This window comes from Syngnathus floridae, chromosome 6, assembly GCF_059516105.1.
Source record: "Syngnathus floridae isolate MCC-2025c chromosome 6, RoL_Sflo_1.0, whole genome shotgun sequence".
NCBI classification, from domain to species: Eukaryota; Metazoa; Chordata; class Actinopteri; order Syngnathiformes; family Syngnathidae; genus Syngnathus; species Syngnathus floridae.
In genome coordinates, this window is record NC_142418.1 from 6,509,693 (window position 1) to 6,530,680 (window position 20,988).

The 20,988-nt window shown below is 43.1% G+C and overlaps 1 protein-coding gene across 2 annotated transcripts in view; it reads left to right on the forward strand.

The window, feature by feature from the left end:
• znf423 (zinc finger protein 423) overlaps positions 1 to 20,988 on the forward strand; it is a 90,573-nt gene that overhangs the window by 49,683 nt on the left and 19,902 nt on the right. The window contains exon 19 of one of the 2 annotated variants that reach the window (XM_088377498.1): positions 1,684 to 1,704. The exons of the other annotated variant lie outside the window; for it this stretch is intronic. Coding sequence (XP_088233624.1) covers positions 1,684 to 1,704 — 21 coding nt within the window. The remainder of the gene's footprint in view (positions 1 to 1,683; positions 1,705 to 20,988) is intronic. 2 annotated transcript variants of the gene reach the window in all.

Consider the following 20,988-nt stretch of genomic DNA (forward strand, 5'->3'; position numbering starts at 1 on the left):
ACATGACGTGAAGCGCAGACCCTGTGCTTCACCCACACACCTATTGACACATTTTAGTAATACATCACAACAACGTGATTCCCGTCTACTTGTGTGTAATACACAATGTTCCTCTTCTTTGGTTATTTTAACCTTCAGCACATCCATTTCTCTCTCCTTTATCTTCTTGGAATTTTTCTCCTTCTTCCTATTTGATCAATCCGCACGTGGTTTTAGGTTAATTAACATGTTAATTGTGTGACGCAGAGTAATTATGAAATTGAGGCAGATTATTCTGGGAAGCTTTTACTTGGTGACTGGAAAGCGGAACCTCAAGATCAAATGATGTTGGCAGTATTTACGTTGTTTTTTGGGTTTTTTTGTTCTTTGGCTGCTCACTGGCGACCTTACTTTCTACAAAAAGCCAAATTTGTAACTCATACTCGTGCTTATCACAGCTCTGACTGACTGCAGGGAGAAGATCAAGGCAAATAATGTGAGTGTCACATGGCTCAATGGGAAATACATGATGCCCCCCGCGGCCCTGTTAATTACGCTGTCAGATAAAGAGGACGAGAGACAACGTTTGGGCCGATAGAAGAAGTCGAGGTCCAGCGTGTCTTGTCAAGAAGAAGCCCTCGCGGCACTAGTTTGAGTTGGACGGCAGCTTTTTGCGGCTCAAGGCAGCACTTTATAAAAAGGTTTTCGTCACCTCTAGTTTGAGATGCACTTGACAATTAACTACAGGCAATTAAAAGGAACTCAATTTTTCATGTGTTTTTTTTTTTCATGGCCTTTTACTGCTTCTGAAGAAGCTGTTAGTTGTCACTTTAAAATACAGTTACCCTGATTAAGTGTTTGTATGTTCTTTTATGGTGACCACATGCAAGTCAGTAAATGATGAGTGATTAGAATTAGTTGTAAGCTTTTGGTAGTTATTTTCAAATATTTCTCAATGCCATTTTTAATATATCTTTTTAAACTTTGTAAGATTTAGCCACTGTTGCTTTAGCTTGCACGTTGTAGTTTATCACCATTGCTTTCTTTAGTTGTTTGTAATCGGGACTAAAAAAACAGTAATTGTCACTTTGTGCCATTCAGCTGCAGATTGATGATTTTTCTTTTTTTTTTTTTATGTTGAGTTTTGTGTTCCACTGAAAGTTTCTACCGTCTGCCTTTTCACACACACACCGCACACTTACACACAGGCGCCCGAGTCCTTGCCTGCACGCTAATGTCCCACTAATCACCTCACCCTGAATTCCGCAGCATGAGGCCCGACCTCTCCAACATGTGTAAGACACTCTTAATATTTGCACCAGCTCTCTCAATACACGTGCTTAACACGAAGCCGTGTCTGCTCCAAACACGCACACAGCGACCACATACTGGGCTGGATGTTCGCCCTCCACTTCTGCTGCCTCTAATCAGTGCAAGTCACCAATTAGCATACTAATTGTGCTTTTTTTGATAAGGCTTTCTCTTCAGACTAAAACCTTTTACTGTCAACTCATTTTCAACCTTTGTTGAATTTGAATTAGTCATTTTCTGAAGTTTGCGAGACACCCTTCAAATATACTCTATCACACGCTTTCCTTCCGTCCCCAGACGCTCACTCAAAACATTTAACGGTACGTATTACTAACAGTGCCCGTTCTCTCCTCCACTCTCCCCAACCCCGCCTGCCATCGGGATGGCCCGTAGAAGAGCCCGCCTGTCGGCAAGGTTTGTCCCCTTTCTGTCTCACACTCTGAGCAAGGCAGCTAGCATTCCGCTGCCTCACTTGCCCATCAGCATCTCATTGACAGTTTATGACTTGCATCACACTGCATGATCAAGCAGTAATACTATATAGAATGTGTAATTTTAAAACATCAACACATGGGAGGAGGTGGGGGGGTTATTGTACAGGGCACATTTTGGCACGGTTAATCCTCTCTCCACGTCCACTCTCCCAATCCCAGCTGCATGCTTCATTGTCCCTCCCACTCCATACACACACCCACGCAGACACACACAAATGTATTTGGTTGTCCACTCACCTGGATCTAAGAGTTTCCCAGTGGGGAGCACCCGCTAATGATGTGTCCTCGGGATGAGCTTTACTTCCCTATTTTCATTAGCGTAGTCCATTAATGTTCTTACATTACCCAATCACATTCTACTGATGACTTCCTAATCACCCGTAACTCGAGGGTGCGTCCTTGCAGTATGGCTTCATATTTAACGTGTGCTGTTGACTACACTCAGTCCATTTATGAGACCCTATGCGGGAAGCAAGCCCTTAAATAAACCCAGCAGGATCATTTCTATATGCGGTTGCCGGTTCAGAATCGTAAACTTGAAGTCAACATGTAGTCAGCCGCTCTATTAGCTTGCGGTGGAAGCGTTGGAGCGTCTCGCTGGTGTCTTTATGCTTCGCGACCTTACACTTGAATACACTCAACGATATATATTTGTATACGTGTGGCAATAAGCGACGTCTGGCCTGGTTCTGGCTCTGTGTCACCCAAGACTTAATGAGGCGCGTAAGAAGCTTTTAGAGTGAAAGGGGGTGAATAATGTGGCACGCGGTTTATTCATGTGTGTGTGTGTGTGTGTGTGTGTGTGTTTTTATGCTACCAGCCAGACACATTGGTGTTTTCTTCTGCCCTGGTGCACCTGAACTAATAAGCCTTAGACTAATCTGCCCCGTTTTTTTTTTCCCCTCTCGGTGTGTGACTTCACTAATGCTCTGTACTTAAGAAAACACTTAGGCTCACCAGTCTTACATGAAATTGATATCACAACAAGCATAGGGAGATTTGCCAACGTTCCTCAACAGCAAGTATCAAAGCTAACTAAAGTCTTAAATAAACTGGGGGAGAAGAAAAGGTACTTAAGGAACATGGCTAATCCCATCATAGGCGCAAGCGTCCAGTCTGAGAGACTTTGAAACACCACAGGAAATGTCTTGTCTCTGTGGATGTGTTTAAATGAGTTGTTGTTTCTTAAATGATGGAAGCATTAAAAGCATTTTACACACTGACCCCTAGTTGCCCTCGCTGCGGCAGGCAATTAATTGAGAGGTTTAGCATGTAACATGAAAGCCGCGAGCGTTCCTGCTAAAGTCTCACAGGATGTCTTATGTGTGATGTCAGCGGGTCTCAAGAGACTTCAACTCAGGGAACATCTAGAAAAAAGAATTGCTCCCCAAGTTTTTTTTTTTTTTTTTTTTTTACAGGTAGGTAGCATGCTGGGTTAGTGGTCTGCTTATTTTTTTTTCTACCTTCCTCCCACATTTCCAAATAAATATCATGATTCTGAATCTTTGACATGATTGTTAATCATTTCAAATAACAAGCTTATAAAATCTTAACATTTAGGTCCTGCTCAGGGATGTTGACGTTGGTCGGTCTTGTGATGGTATGAACGTAGGAGCAGATGACAGTCCGCCCTCCCCCTCTGTCATGTCTTTCATCCATCCCTCCATCTATCTATCCATCTAGCATCCTTCTCTACATCCCTTCCTCCCTTCTTCCCCCGCCACCTGGAGCCAGCGAGCCATGACACCAGAGGGAGAGAGGGAGTGATGATGAAGGGACAAGGGACTGGGAAGGGAGGATCACAGAGGGCTAGATGAAAGATGGGGAGGATGAAAGTTGAAATAGGACTGATTGTAAATTAAATAAGATCTGAGATTTTGCTGTGATAGAATTAGCCATCTTGATGATATATTCATTGTTAGGTGCGTTAAAATCCACTCTTGTCTTTCGATTGTTTGAACACGATAGACAGTCACCAATCCAGTGACCCGCATGCACTTCCTCTTTAGTGTAATTGTATCTACCCTGCTAGAGAATAGATTTCAACCACAAATTAACACCTATGCAGCATTATTACTTCCTCCATGTGTGTGTTTTGTGTTGCGTCTTGAAGACCGGGAGCATGCAGCCCCCCCAGAGAGCTCATTTTGTCGTCTTCTCGCTTGATTTACTTCTTACTTCTGCTGTTTATTGCCAGTCATTACAAGCTGTTTGGAAACCTAATAGGACACACTGACAAATAGACAGCAGAGACATGAGCCAGACAGTCATCTATGTGATCCTGGGAGGATATTTGCACAAGCAGCACCCTTTTTACTTAACTTTTATGTTCAAAGAATGATTGATATCTTTTCTTGAACTTTGTGCATGTACTGTGTGTGTTTCCTGAGTGTACTGAAGGCCGACTACGTATACTTAGCCTATAGCTTACCCTACCTGCATTCCCTCTTTGTATTCTCGCGCTTAACTCAAGCCATCCAGGTGTGGCAGCGCCAGCTGGCAAACATTTACACACAAACACGTTTGCGCGCAAAACACGCTGTCGAGCTTCTCCTTTGCAAGGCTCTTTGCCTTTATGCGCTTCATAAACATAGGCCAAGCAACAATTAACTCGCTGCTTAATTTGCTAACTATTTTGAATTCATTTTGTGCCGTGACAGGCGCATCTGTCACAGCTGGTGGGGAGTCAGTGTGTGTTCGTGTGTGTGCACGTTCGTGTGTCAGGGTATTATTTAAAATTTAAATACAGTGTGATTAAAGACTAGACGTAGTCAAAACAGAATTTTATATGTTTGTAACAAAATGAGGCAGTGTCACCAAAAGAGACATTTTTAAATGCATTTATTTGTTTTTATGTCATTTTCTTGACCCACTAATGCGATTGTTTAGCGAGCAGTCTCGGGAGTACCCTTGATTTTGCTCCAGCTCTCTCACAACCTTACTGACAAGTATAGTATATGGATGCCATCTTCCCTTGATGCCATCTTCCATTATTTTCCAAACTTTAGGAAACCCATTAGATTTACTTTGCTTTATTTATTTACAAAACAAATCATGCCACACAACCAAACTGAATACTGAAGATCATTGCAGTCTACTCACAAATTGACTTCCCCTGTTTAATTAAACACATGATGTTCTGCCTACCGTATTTTTCGGACTAAAAGTCGCTCCGGAATATAGGTCGCATTAGCCATAAAATGTACAATAACGTGAAAAAAAAACATATATAAGTCGCTCCGGAGTATAAGTCGCATTTTGGGGGAAATTTATTCAACAAAATCCAACACCAAGAATAGACATGAACGAGCAACAACAGGCTAAACGATAGGTATGCTAACGTGACATAAACACAAACGAAGAGCTGAGAACGGGCTTGACGTAACATTCAGAGTTATTCAAATAACTATTACATAAATAACACGTTTATAAAACCATCTGTGTCACTCCAATTCATTAAATCCATCAATCGTCCTTTATGTCAACAATGGGTGCGCGCCGCTGACGGCGCTTGCACTTCAAAATATTCCACAGGCCCATATAACAATATATAAATTATATATCAAATATCTATTATATAAGCAATAATATTATCAAACCATCTGTGTCACTCCAAATCATTAAATCCAACGTTCAAATTCCTCGTCCTTTGTCAACAACGCCGCGCGTGCGCCCTGACGTCAGCCTCGTCGTTATTCCACAGATCTAGTATATAACTATACTGTAGCGTTAACAAAGTACAAGGAAAGACGTGGGTTTGGCAAACGGCTCTTTATTTAACAAAACAAGAGTTCAACGAGCCGACAACTACTGAACTGTAATGATATAAACATATACAAGTTGCTACACAAAATAAAATATATCAAATGACTATAACATAAATAGTTCACCGCCACACGGCCCCAAGCACCGGCGTTGACTTCCAGGTGTGTGGCGGCGTGGACTTCCATCCCCGGAGGTGGCACTTCCAGCCATGGAGGTGGAAGAGAGCTCCATAAAAGAAGACCGAGCGTGCGTAAAAGCCATGTCCGAGCCCCATCCACCGTCCCCGGACAGCCACCCGGCCGAGCACCGGCCCCCAACTTCCATCCACGGAGGTGAAAGAGAGCTCCGTAGAGTAGGACCGGGCGTGCGTAAAAGCCATGTCCGAGCCCCATCCACCGTCCCCGGACAGCCGCCCGGCCGAGCGCCGGCCCCTGACTTCCATCCACGGAAGTGAAAGAGAGCTCCGTAGAGTAGGACCGGGTGTGCGTAAAAGCCATAATAGTTTTTCAAACCTTCTGTGTCACTCCAAATCATTAAATCCTTCAAACTCTTCGTCCTCCGTGTCACTTACAAACAAAGCCGCTAATGATGCCGGTCGTACGTGGGGCTCTTCGTCATCTTCGTCATCCCGTGATCGAATCTTTGTCCTTTATGTAAACAACCGCCGCGCCGCATCGCGCCGCACTGCGTCACTTGAAATTCAAATCACAGTAATCCCTTGCTACATTGCGGTTCGTTTATCTCGGTTTCACTTTTTTTCCATTTTTTTTTTAAATTTTGAAAATTTATGAAAAATTTCACATATAAGTCGCTCCTCAGTATAAGTTGCCCCCCCACCCAAACTATGAAAAAAACGCGACTTATAGTTAAAAAAATACGGTATATGTCCCAACAAAAATACATTCCTTATTCATAAATAATATATATATATTTTTTTCCCCCTGATGATCTCTCTTGGCCTCACGTGGTTGACACATTGGCTGGGAATCACTGCTTTATTCTATACATGTTATATGCTAGTTGTCATGGTGTGTTTTGGTATTTTGATTGTTGCTGTTACATTTGGAACTACTTTGTACATGGGGGGGGTGAAGGCTTTGCATGGCCAATGTTAAGTATTTTGTAGATATTCTCTATTTATGCCTTCATCTAGTTTCCCCAGTCCGTTTTGTGTCATCCTGCTGCTATCTAACAAATAAACCAAAGCAAACTGTGTCAAGTACCATCTCACGTCCTTGTGCGAGTAACAAGAAATAAACCGAGTGTAATAAAGGGAAGCAGCTTTATGAACGTTAAGCTGAATGAGGAACCCGGACGAGGGACAGGATGGATTGCGCGGTGTCGGGAGGGGAGTGATTTGTGGCAGGTTTTGGCTGGCACTCAGTACTCTTGCTGAGCAGCTGGACTTCATTAATGGCCGGTGTTAATTACAGGACTTGAGCACATGTAACACACACACGCACACACACACGCATGCCTATAAGTACAGACACACAACTACAGACTGGGATTCAGGGTCACCTTGCTAGCTAGCCTTGGTTGAACCAGCAGAGTGATGGCTGGATGGTGCCAAGCATTAATGGTGTTTTGACCATTTATATTGAACATCTGGCATGATGTCACATTTTAAACTGCGCTCGGTAAATAGATGTACCACGCTCGTGTCATGTTTTTCTATTGGCCGTTGGTTATTTCACACGCGATCAAATAATATTTTACAAATATCAATTAATTAATAGTTACGTGAGCTATCATGAGTAAAGATTAATAGCGCAAAAATGTACTCAAGGCAAGCTTTAGAGGATGCTGCAGATCCCATAAAGAGAGATGGAAGAAAATAGCAGCAGCAGCAGCAGCAGCAGCAGCACAGTAGGAGATGGAATGCAAAGCCATGCTGGGAATGGTTGAAGGGGGTCGTCTTTGACTCTTAATTACACAGCACAGCCGAGGAAATTGCAGGATGGAGATGGAGAAAAAGAAAAATAACTGTACATCGATGCTCTTATCTGCTGTCTCTAAGCAGATGTCGACCAGGCTGTTCTCTTTATTGCTGTTCAGGCCTTGTGTGACATATACACACGCGCGCACACATCATCCGGGATAAATCAATGTGTTCTGGTTTCAGTAATTTCCCATGGTGCTTTGCTCTGGGCCCCCTCGGGTGAGTGAGGTGACAAAGCCAACCGGAGGAGACAATCTCTTACTTTCTGCTCTGCTGTTCTAAGCTGTTGTTTGAATTTTTATTTCCTCTCCTCATTGTGTTTGCTCTGTGTGGTCGCTTTCATTAACGGGCTTCCTCTTAACACTACCGGGGTGTCATCGTTTTACGATGGAGGTTTGTCCCTTCAGAGGTAACGTAACCCAATTTGTATGTAAAGCTAATGCAGCAGTGAAATCATAATTACGTTAAATATTTGTAGTTTTAGCGTGCCACTTGATGTGTATTATTAGGCCGATGCACAAACGGCTTAATTACATCCAAAGTACATTCAACTATTGTCTGACCAAATGTCGGACATCCAGTTAGTCAAATTTCTTCACCGCCTCGTGGACAATCGGAACTTAAAGATACCTCACACCATTTCGCATCACACAACTGCAGGGTTGCTTCAACGTTATAAACAATAACATTGCTTTTGTCTGCCATGACTTAAGATAATGGAGTTTTAAAAAGGAGTAGTGCAACTCCTGATTGATTCATTGCTGTGTTAAAGTCTGGTCCTGAGATTTGTAGTCTCCTTCGCCAGCAACCAATTTCCAATCCCTTCTCATTCTTGCACTTCCTGGATGAGAGCTTCTCATTTGCGACCGATCCAGCCTGCTAATAGTGGATGGCAAGCAACAAAAGTATCCGTGCCAAATAAACACACACACTCGCCATAGTGTGTACAAACACGGACATCTATCTGGAAATACACACGCTGCGATGCTCACTTATGCGGTGCTGCAACCGTTCCCGGCTAGACAGACACACGTACGAACGAACACGTCGGTGCGTCGAAATGCGACATGTGTGCGCACGTATTGGCGTAGCACTCCGTAGCTCCCCGCCGCATCGCCCCCGGTGCTGTGCTCCCTCTCTGCGCCGCGCCGCACCGTACCGCCACCTCCTCCTCGTCCTCCTTCCTCGCCCTCCTCCCCCGTCTCCCAGTACATCTGGCACGCTCAGCTGCCGAGGAGCGCCATAATTATCCCGCCGGAGACGCACGCTCGCGAAGAGCGTACACACATATTGTGACGAAAGCTCACGCGCACTTGTCTTGGGCGATCCGCGCTGCTCCCTGCTGCTCTTCGTCACTACCGGGGCTTCATTAGAGTGCGTGCGAGTGTGTGTTGATGCATGGTGCTTTTGGAGACCATCCAGATGTTTTTCTTTATAGTTGAGGAGTCGGATGTGTCCTAGATGCAACTGCCCGAATTCTGCTGCACTTGCTGCTCTTATGTCTTGTCTTGATCATGTCGGCGTCTATGTTAGGGTCGGACATTTCGCTCCCACAGGCAATTAACCAGCAATTGACTTCATGTTTGCACCCTGATTGCCCTCTTCTCATACACGCGACAGCACAGCAAATTATTATTACTCTTTAAGCTCCCTGCGCCAGTATGTAAATGTGCAGATTGAAATATATTAAGTGGACGTTAAGAGAATTTAATGAGGATTTATTGATTGATTCATTGATTCATTGATAGATTTTACTTTGACATTAACTTTACTTTGACATTTATTTTTGATTGCGGAATTGCCAAACCTCTACTACCGGCCAGCCAAAATGTTGGAGGCCAGTGCCAGGGTGCCTTTAATCACGCCTAGTCTTGCACTTTGCCTTCATTGTATGATTAGTTTCAGACATTTGTGTGGGTTTGAGTGTCAGGCTCCTGTGCGACCTGCTGCGGTGGCTCACTACAATCGTGTGTGTATGACTTCCATGGCCATTATCTGCCAGGCTTACCGCAGTGCCAAAAGCTACTATGCTTTGTGAAAGGTGTTTGGAGACACCACCCACACTTTTTAAAAATACATAGCCATGCTTTTAGCACCGCGGGTAACTAAAAAGCACCGGTCATATGAATGTCTGCTACTCAAAGTCTCTGAAGACTTAAAACAATAGAAGTAACTTTTTAAAATCATTTCATTGTTGCATTTGACAATCGTACTGTAATTGCTCCCCCAGTGATTTATAGTCAATGACAGTATAAATGTAGCTTTATGGTCAAATCAATTTGCAGTTTGACACCAATCACTTTAATCTCAGACCCATATTATATTATCGTTTTGATTGTTCTTGAGTCTCATTTAGCTTTTTATTAGCATAGACTATAGAGAAGGGAAGCTGGGTTGAAAAATGTGTACTATGAACTGAGTTTGTAGAATATTAAACACTGAAATAATGAGCATAAGAAACTAGCATTATAATTTAAAAACTTTTACTGTGGTCGTTCGATAGACTTAAATTAGGAATATCTTGGAAAATCAAATCTTGAACTATTGCGGATGTCTCTTTTATAGACACAAAGCGTTCATCGGCATCAAAGTGTGCTAATGTGCTAATTTGTCTATCCATCAGTGTATTACTATAAAGGACGCACGGGCTCTGATTTCTCGACTAAATTTTGGACAAATGGCTTATCGGATCAATAGCTTCCCACCGGCGATATTTGGTATCATTGCATGTCTTCCCCATTAACACTCCAGGCTGTTGTCTCCATGGACCTGAATTATTCATACAGCCAAACCATCACAAATATGTGCACCCAAATAAACAGCACACTCACACAAAAATGAAAGTAGAACCCCCCCAATTGTTTTCTCAGTCTCACTTTAATATTGATTTTGCCAGGGGGAAAAATGTCTTAACGCCCAAACAAAACTCTTCTTACCCACATCATCACCCATTTAGTTTAATAACAGCCATTATTGCCGTTAGCAGGTTAGCAAATAGTTTTTTTACCGCTATAAAAAGCACTGGCAAAAAAGGTTTTCTGGTCTTCTGACTGACACTGCAGCTGCTTTTTTACTGATACTAAAAAGAAGCCGCCTCTTGATTTTTAACAGGTGATAAAAAAAAAAATAGGTATAAAGAAGTTGTTGCTATGAAAAGTACATATAGTGTATTGTAAAAGAGTTTATTCTCACCAACTGTTGCTGAGCTACACCTCATGTTGCATCGGATGTCAGTTCAAGCTACACTGCACTATAATTCATCGGTTGTTGCTATGCTCTGCTGTCCATATTCCAGTAATGATGCACAAGTGCCTGTTTAGTATGTGACACAGTGTTGGGTGTCTTACACTCCAGCTGAATCCAGATGAGCTAGCCATGTGCTTGCCTGAATGTTTGTGCGTGTCAGTGTGTAGGCGGTGGGTGGGTGGGGGCTTAGGGGGGCCCAGTGTGCCCCGAGGCACTTGGTCCTCAGTGTTTGGCTAAGGGGGTGCAGAGCGACCCTCATCCTTGCCCTGATCAATGTGCTGTGTGGGTGTGCGGAGATGTGTGTACTGTATATCTCGTTAGCACGAAGCCGAGGGGAGTCAGGGGAACGACGCTTCGGTCCCAGCACCTGAATCTATCATATACATACATATTAACACAATCACGCACACACAAACACACTCGCTGACCCTGTCTGTCGTCATTTCATTTTCTCTGAATGTTGCTAACGCGTGCACACATCGTACATACAGATTGATTATGTACGGCGTTCGCAGTGTGCTGCAGTAGCGATGAGCTTTAAGTACAGGCTAGGTCATATTTATAACCAAATGCACATTAGAGTTTGCATGTCTCCAATCAAAGAAGATTTGATGCCTATCATGGGGCTGACATTTTTATTCAGCTCGATTTGGTGGGATTGCGATGCGATTCGATGTGTTTGGCTCATTTCGAGAGCATATGCTAATGGGTTCTTGTTATCATTTTGCATTATAAATGAAGTTATCAGTGCTGTAAATGTGCCATTGTGTCATTTTCTGCACAGGTCTCCAATAAGATGATCTTGATGCATTCACGTTTTTTTTTTTATTAGTTAAAATCGATTTTCTGATTCAAATCATTTTCTACCCCTACATTCAAAATAATGTGTTGTGTGGGCGGGTAAAGTTTCATATCAGTGTTGGTCTTTGTGAAAGCACGTGGTTTGCACATTCACACCTTCTGACAGGCTCCCAGCTGCATGAACTCACCATATGGACCATGCAAAATAAAGGGGAGGGGAAGAATGTGTGTGGGTGTGTTTGCGCATGTGTTTAAAGCAGACATCAATGAAAGGTGCAAGAGTGTGAAAGTGGCTTGTCTCATTACAAAGGACACCTTTAATTACAGCAGAAGTTTGCTTTCAAATGGAGCGTAAAACAAGGAAAATTACACTTCCTTCACACACACACAATTCTGTAGGCTACCTTAATGCTAGTGCTAACACATAATGGGGAAACAGTATATATCTCAAGACACTAATGTACTTTATTTTTATTACTCTGATCATTAACACAGTGGCAACTGTGTCTGGTCATAAGTTTAGAACATTTGTTTGCCCCCGTGTGATCATCACTCATCTATTTTTTTTTCACTTTTCTAGAATATGGCTCGTTGAGCCCTTTTGTTTTTTTTTCTTGATTTTTCTCCCACTCGCATCCTTTTTTCCACTGCAGGAAGAACTGGAAATGTAGGGTGGGGGTTTTAGGAGTTGGCAGTCCAAGCATGGAAAGCATGGACTCCTACGGGGACTCACACAGCACACATCACACACACCAACACACACACATTGATGTATACACTCAGCGCACACACAAGGCGGTCCCCAAAGCCAGGGCCGAGGGACTGTGCGCAGAGAGCAGCTGTAAGGCCAGTGGACTCTTACTGTACTTCTTTGTTCAGCTCTGTCTCTGCTCTACTGCTCCTCTCTTGTTCTTTCATTTTCTTTGTAGCCGACCCATCTTTCTTTTGTCCACTGCAGACATTTGCCATTTGTACTCTGTTTTGTTTTACTACACTGTATGTTGGGAAAATCAAACATGGCGTGACCCCCGCCCCAATACCGTATTTGTTGAAATAAGCCAAGCTTTTAATTATCTTGGGATGGGCGGGGATTGATGAACTGATTCTTAGGAATATCGTCAATCGATTTCCTTGATCTAATCGAGGGTAATCGTGTCTAAAATTGGATGGGCAGGCATGCATCTTATTTTCAGTACTCATCTAAGCTTCTTTTTGTCTGCTTTTCACACTGTGACTGTGTCTTTGCATGACGGTGTGTTATGCTTCCACCATAACACACATGTCCACCATGCACGTTTATTTGTGTTGTGTCTTAGTCTTCCATGCCAGTTTGGGAAGTAAAGGGATGAAAGGAAGGATCTTTGGTCACCACAGTGATCAGGCTAATTACAGCGGCTTAAGTGCTTCGCCCGTGGTTATTGCACACTGTCACAATACTCTGCTGAGCACTTGAGCTGGTGTGTGTTCATTTTTAAAGACCATGAAAGCTGGCTTTTAAACCTGGTGCTACTTCAATGTGATGCACATGCACATTTGTAAAGAATTTGATTAGATATACTCTCAATCATATTGTTTAAACTGGGATTAGATATATTTTCTTTTTTTTTTTTGCTCCCTGCTTTTATTATCAAACATCTAGTCATGTTGGGTCCAAGTTCCCATTATTTACATTCTTCCTTTTTTTTGTTGGCTATCACTCCACCCCTTATTTATTGAACAAGCCTATATTGACTTCTTTGCTTCTTACCACTGCTACTTATCTCTATTTTTTCTGTAGCATTTGCATTTCAAACTTTTTTTACCAACAGAGCATGACTTAGTCCTCACCCAATCAGTGTATTTTATTTTTAAGTAAGATGTATCCCACAATGTAAAAACAATGGTCCCAGTACATGGTTAGAGACACTCAAAATATAAATGACATTAAATCAAAACATTTGCTGTTATAAATCAAATTTGCTGCAAGTGAATGTCGAGGCTCGAAATAACATTTTGTAATCAAAACATCCCTGTGCATGGTTTAAAACAAACCTAAACTAAATGAGCATTTAAAAAGCCAAACAATAGGCCAGTGTGGCATGTGAAGGCTCAGCCCACTTCTGACTGCCAATAAACCCGGCCCATCAGCCTGCACATAGTGTACGCAATGCATGCAGCCGTTTATAGTTTAAGCGTAAACTCCTTAGCGAGTCGCTAAATTAATTACTCTGGGATGAGTGTGTGTGTGTACGTGTGCAATGAAGGTTTTGTGTTGCATGGTGCTTGTGAAGCCCTAATGGAGTATACCGTGTGTGTTTATGTGCTCCCAGGCCGCTGTTTACCGCTTAGCGAGCTGGAACTAATTTACTAATTGAGTTTTGTGATGGAAGGCAAAGACGGGGAAAAGTGGAATGGAATATAAAGACTTTGAGTCGTCGCAAACTCGATGCACTGGGAAAAGAAAGAAGGGGGAAAAAAGATGGCGAGGAGTATGTGCACGGGGCAAGTGGCATGGTACGACTTGGCATCCTCTCAATGTCTGAGGAGAAATCTGCTGTGTTGCTGACAGGGACTTGTCAAGCCCGCTGCCACATTATAAAGAAGGCTGTCAAATCGGTGAATTCATACCAGCAGCAGGACTTGACACGATTGACATTTGAAAGTATGATTGGGAATTTGTGTTTATGTTGTGAGATTTGAATCCATATCTTCGTGTGATTCATTTGTGTTGTAATTGTAAATAAATGATTCTGACTCAGCCACTACTTAAAATTAGGTTGAAACTAAGGCAGGAAGATAAATATTAAGAGGAGGCTGCACGAAAGACAACGGGGAGACTCTGTGAGTGAGTCAGAGGAGGTGAGCGAGGGGCGGGTCTGGTGAGCGAGGTGATGGGGGAGACTCTTGGCTGCAGTTGTAAGGCGAGCCGTGTCAGTACCAGCTGCTTCTCTTTTCATATTTCCCAGCATCCCCGAGGAGCACTGACCCAGTGATGTCTCCAAAGTTCACGCTTAATATTGCAAGGCCGAGAGGCACTTTGGGTTTTGACCCAATCCTTCGCGTTTTTCCAAAATATTTCAGGCTAGGATAAAAGCATGATAAAAGTTGTCTTACTATGGCGTCGTTCGGATTTATGGTAAGAGGTTGCGGGTTCGATTCCGGCTCCGGCCATCTTCTGTGGAATTTGCATGTTCTTCCTATGCTCGTGTGGGTTTTCTTTGAGTGGTTTGATTTCTTCCCGCACTCCAAAGACATATATGGTAGGTTAATTGAACACACTAAATTGTCCTTGGGTGTGGTTGAGAGTGCGAATCTACTATGTGTGCTCTGCGATTGGCTGGCAACCAGTTGAGGGTATTCCCCGCCCCCTGCAATCAGCTGGAATAGGCTCCGTTAGAATGAAGCAGTTTGGATAATGGATGTATGATTTTTTAATATTTTGTTTATAAGTGTATTTAGGGTTCATCCTCATTATTTCCCAAATATTTTGAGTTACATTTTTTTTTCAATGCCTTTATATGAATGGTATGCAGATTTTGACTGTTCCTGGTCCCTATCCCCACAAAGAGCGGGGGGTCCACTCTTTCTTCTCCACCACGTTACACCTGATTTCCATGCACAATCTGTTGGAGGTCTTGATCACAGTGTTAGTATATCATGTGCTACACCAATACTAACACTGATCCACAATCTAATAATTTGACAGGCTATGAGCCCTGCAAAAGACATTTATAAAAAAAAAGTCATGCCTGGGTGAGAATGGTGTCAACTTGTTTTAATCAGTCACATTGATTATCATAAAATTTCCTGTTTCATTTCGCTCTTGATCTTTATGCCTTCATCCCCGTGTAGCTCACCATAGCCGCCTCCGCAGCACCACTGCCCCCACCCTCTCTCAGCGGTCTTCCTGTTCTGCTCGTCTCTCCTCCCTCCATCTCTCCGTCCCACCCAGGGAGAGCAAATCCCTCTTTTCCTAGGTAGGAGTGCAGGGAGGAGTGGTCTGGCTTAGATCTCAGCCCCCCCGCATCATCCCTTCATCAAACCCCCCTCCTGCCACCACCACCCCCATCCGTCTTCTCTGTATGCTCATGTTAAATTACATTTTTTTCATGTCTCTCTCTTTCCCTCCCTCGTTCTTCCTCCTCGGCTTTCCCATTACCATTACATTTGAATTCTCGCATCTAGCAAGTCGCTACACTTGTATTGTGGATTGGGATCCAACTGGTACAAAAACTATCCATCATTTTACAGTTCATCTCATTTTGTTTAGCGCAGGCAACATGAAGTGTTTGTGTCTTGTCGGACACAAGCTTTTCGTTACGCACAATAACAATACCTCCTACTCTATTCCTATCAGAATTATTAGGTTGAATTGTGAAATCTGGGAACATAATGGCTTGATGGAATTACACTAGATGTCAATTGCGTGATCATTTTCCTTCTAAAAACAGCAAACGCACATGTTTTAGACCTTGTTTTTGTCTCTTTTTCATTCCCCCACCTTCCTGTGTCATGTCCACCTTGGATGCCTCTGTAGTTTGTTCCTCCAGTTTTGTAAATGAGCACAACCATCCTGTCTCGACCCCCACCTCCTCGCTCGTTTTAGTTTGCCCTTTGCAGCCCCAGTGCCGTACCTGCTCTGCCCACATCTTTCCAACTTTGCACTTTTTTGTTTTTACGTAGCAAGCAGGGGCTTGGTCCAGTCATTAGGATCCGTTTTCCTCTGTTCTTCTGTGTGTCCTTTACATACTTTTTTTGCTGCCGTCCCATGTCCCCGCGGCCCCGTTACAGGCCTCTGTTAACGGGATGGCGCTTACTGGATAACTGGCTTGTTTGAGAGAAAGGCTGCTCAAATGAAAAGAAGTAAGGAAAAGGGGAGACACGGGTGACAGAGAGATCAGGATGGAAAGTGTGCACTGGGAGTTCTCAGGGAGTGGCGGTGCACACTGTGTCCTCACACAATTAGATGTTTGATTCTGGCGTCCAGCTTGTGCAGAAAACTGGATATGTGAACTGCAGCAGTGTTTGTCCAGGAATGAAGAATAAAATGACATTCATTTGTAGGGCGAAAATATTCTGCGTATGAGGATAAAAAGAAATGATTTATTGTTCTTTATAAAAACGTTGCATTGTATTTAAACAGAATGTAAAGTGGCGGACAGTTGTGTGTCATGATTTAATGTCAGAATATATGTGTTATGTATGCTGCGCAATATACTGAAAGAATATCGATTATTGCAACATAGGGCCGTGCATACTATGTCCAAGACACGCGTTAAGTTTCTTAGATAATTGTATACATTTATATGAATTTGACCTATCAGGCGCAAACTTAAATATGGCAGTCAGTGGTTGAACATTATCAAGTGTAATTTCAATTCTTTAGCTAAGAATACATTGAAATTATTTTGCTGCATGAAAAAAAATATTCGATGATACTAGATGAATTTTTTTTCGAAATAATATCAATAGATAGCATGTTCTGAAATGTTGAAGCTGAAGCCACATAGTGACAAATGGAGTATTAAGATGTCAACAGCAGTCTTTACTCAGACTTTATCACAATGAGTCAACATTTGGCCCTTTGTATTTCCTTTCCTTCGATATACAATGATGACTACATCCGATTCATTTTGGCCTGCCACTTGTTCCGTCTGCCAGTGATCACAGACTAATCACTTATCATTTTGACAGTGTGATTGTTGCATGTCTGGAAACAGCTGATGTTTCCCGGGGTGATTAAACAATGTTCTCTCAACCCTTCATCATCTTTGGACCACCCATTCATCTCTCTCGCTGTCTTTTTGCCTCTGCCCTTTTTTTCTCCCCCACTCTCTACCCTCTTCTTCCACTTGCTCCTTGAGTACCATCGCTAATCATCATTCCATGGCTTCCTCCCCAGCTGCACAACATTAGGAGATGAATGCATTAATAAAGCCCACACACACGCCGACGTTAGCACACGGCAGTGCTGACAGATTGGCCTCGTCGTTTGCTGTCATTAAGTGAGGATCACCGGCTCTCCATCATTAACCGTGTGAGTTATGGAAAGCTCTCATACAGGAGCTGGGCCTGTTTGTTTTATGTAGATGGACGTGTCACCCGTGTGTATTGAATCATGGTTATCAATAGTTTTTTCTCATTGTACAAATGAAATTAAAGTTGCTGATGTTATAAAACCTATTCTGATTAATACTGGATTTGTCAGATATTTATTATCCTGCAAAATCCACCTGTTTTTATCCATCTCTTGGGGCGGTCATTTTGCCTTGTAGTGACACACGCTGGCAACAAAAAATTAAATCACAGTGCTTAGGAGCGCATAGCTTGAGAATGTCACATGACCAAATCGAGAAAACACGTGAACTTACCTGTTCCCGCCCACTATGATGTCATTTTCAAGGGACAAAATAGCCACCCCTGAAATGGATACAAATGGGTAGATTTTGCTGCATGATTCATGTTAAAATAAAACACAAAAAGACAAAAACAAAACAGTCATTTTTTAATCGCCTTCAAATCTAAATTTGTGGGAAATACCATTCAACGGCATTCATCTTTTTTCTACTGTACGATCTGGACACACAGATGCTCACCAACTATTAAGAACCAGAGTCAGTCAGACCTTTAGGAAGCCACATCCACTCAACCGTGCGTGTCTTTTTACGTATGGTGTTTTGTGTAGGGGGGATGAAGGCCCGCACGGGGAAATAGAGAGGGTAAGAGGAGCTCAATGAGAGTTTGATATTTGACAGCTGATTAAGGAGAGACAGGGCGCTCTGACAGGATGTCTCAATGGGACATGGGAGGTGAGACCAGGAGAGGGTGTTGAGCATTGGGTGGGGGATGGTGGGAAGAAGACAAGTTGTTGCTGAGAAGAAGGGAGAAGATATGGAATATTAATCAAAAAGGGAAGCATGTCCCCCGATTGTGTACTTTAGAAAAATAGCCAAAGGGAGGAATTGGGAAAGTAATGGCAAGGAAGTTAATACTGAAAGGGAAGGTGGAGATGGAAAACAGGGTGGGAGATGAGATAGAAAGGTGGCCTGCATCCTGCTGCTTATCCTTGAACACTCTTAGGAGGTCTCTCCTTCCATCCCCCCCCCGTCTGTCTCTTCATCAAACACTCACATACACACACTCCGTGCCCGGCTGGCACACGAGGGTGCTGTTGCAATTAAACCAGCGCAGCATGGAGCCCAGATTGAGGGGGGTCGGGAGGAGAGGGAGAGAGAGAGAAATCCACGCTGCATGAACACCATCCTTGGAAGAAAGAAGAGAACGAGAGAGAGTTACAAAAGATGATGATGATGTGGAGTTGAGAACCAGTTGTTGTAGCTTTTAGAAATATGTAGTGGTTGTGGCGTACCATAGCCTATAAAAGATGTCAGTGTTAACAGTATACATGTCACTTACAGTGTCCACATACTGTCTAGATTCAAGATTCAAGAGTTTTTATTCGCCATGTTTGAGCGGGCCAAACAAGGAATTTGACTTCGGTAAATCACAGCCTCTGTTCAACATTTAGGTGACGAACAACAACACTCAGGACATGTGAAAAATGGCAGATATTCTCAAACATCCCCTGATAATAAACTCCCAAGAGGGCAAGGAAAAACTCAAAACTCCAGCTAGGGGAAATGAGAAACCTTGAGAAGAGACCACAGATGGGAGGGTCCCACTTCTAGGATGAGCAGGCTGCAATGGATGCAGAGAGGACACATAGTACAAACAGTGTAGACAATTCAAAAAAGGTGTGGAGAACAGGATGTTATTGCACAGTAATGACTCTGAGACTTTAAGAGTGGTGTGAGTTCATCAGAGCAACAGCCTGGGGGAAGAAGGTGTCTCTGTGTCTGCTGGTTTTAGCGTACAGAGCTCTATAACGCCGTCCGGAGGGGAGTAGTTCAAACAGACTGCAACCTGGGTGAGAAGGGTCTGTAGAGATGTTACTTGCACGTTTCCTGGTCCTGGACAGGTACAAGTCTTGGATAGATGGGAGGTTGATTCCAATTATCTTTTCTGCAGTCCTGATTGTCCGTTGCAGTCTGTGCTTGTCCTGTTTGGAGGCCGATCCAAAACCAGACAGTGATGGAGGTGCAGAGGACAGACTGGATGATGGCAGTGTAGAAGGTCTTCAGCAGCTCCTGCGGCAGGTTGAACTTCTTGAGCTGTCTCAGGAAGTACAGCCTCTGCTGGGCCTTCTTCCGGACAGAGTCTATGTGGCCGGTCCATTTCAGGTCCCGAGAGATTGCGGTTCCCAGAAACATATGAAACAATTAACAATAAAACACACTAACCTAGTTAGGGTGTGTGTTTTTTTAATATGTTTTTTCTTGAAAGCTTGATGAAATTCTGTTGAATGTTTCATCTTGCTTGCAGTTACTGTGCATCCTCCCTGCCTGCTGTGATTGGTTCTTTAATTAGCGCCTAACAAGAGCCTTTCAGGAAGGCGGAGTACTGATTGGATGTCTTATCACAGTTAATGAGCTCAATTAAGTCATTAGGGGGGTCCTCTGCCTCCATTTCCCGGGGCTTCGCAGGTAGCGCGCTCTTTGTGAGACCGCAGTAGCCAGAGAGAGCTGACGGGAAACAATTACGACGTCATTTCCTCCTCACTGCGAGGATGCTTGACTGTGAGTAATTGAAATCTGATATTTAAGCTTCTGCTTTCCAAATATGAGTCCTGTAGTGCAGAAATAAGCATTGTTGTATATGTGAGGCTGTTTTGAATGCTTAATAGTGATTTAGGGAGTGGGAGGGTGTCCAGGTGGGCTGTTGTGGTTCAAAACGCACATCTGGAATACACAGAGCACCTTATACCCAGATGAGTTGTTGTGTGATTCAACACACCCATTTATGAAATAATTGTTTTTTGTGTTCCAGAAGTGTGTGTGCATGCGAGTTTGTGCTGTGTTTGTCCAGACAACATCTGTGTCTGTCTGGTGTATTTGGACAAAATTTGACAGATGTTATTTTGATGTGGATTGAAGGTTGAGAGTGATAAATGACAAAGGGAGTAGAACAATGAACTCATTATACACACACACACACACACACACACACACATGCGGTGTCTCTGCTATGAAGTGAGCCATGAGACAATGTTTGGTCGAGCATGGTTGGCTGGAGTGGCAATTAGTAAAAGCTACATGTGTATGGCTGGCTGGCTAGACAGTGGTTCTCCAACTCCAGCTGTTATGTCCTTACAAATCAGCCCATTAGTTTCATTTGCGTACGCATACGCTCCAGTTAATGCAAACAAGTGTTGATGTACAGGATTTTATTATTGTAAACACCAATGTGGTTTTATTGTTTCCATAAGGCGCACAGATGTTGACCTGATTATTTGTTTTTCTCTAACTCCTGGGCAGAGGCTGGTTTTCAATATTTGGGGAGAGTCTGACAAAAATCCCAAATTGGCAAACAAACTGACAGATACTCAAGTTCGTAAATGTGTGTTTTTGAAAA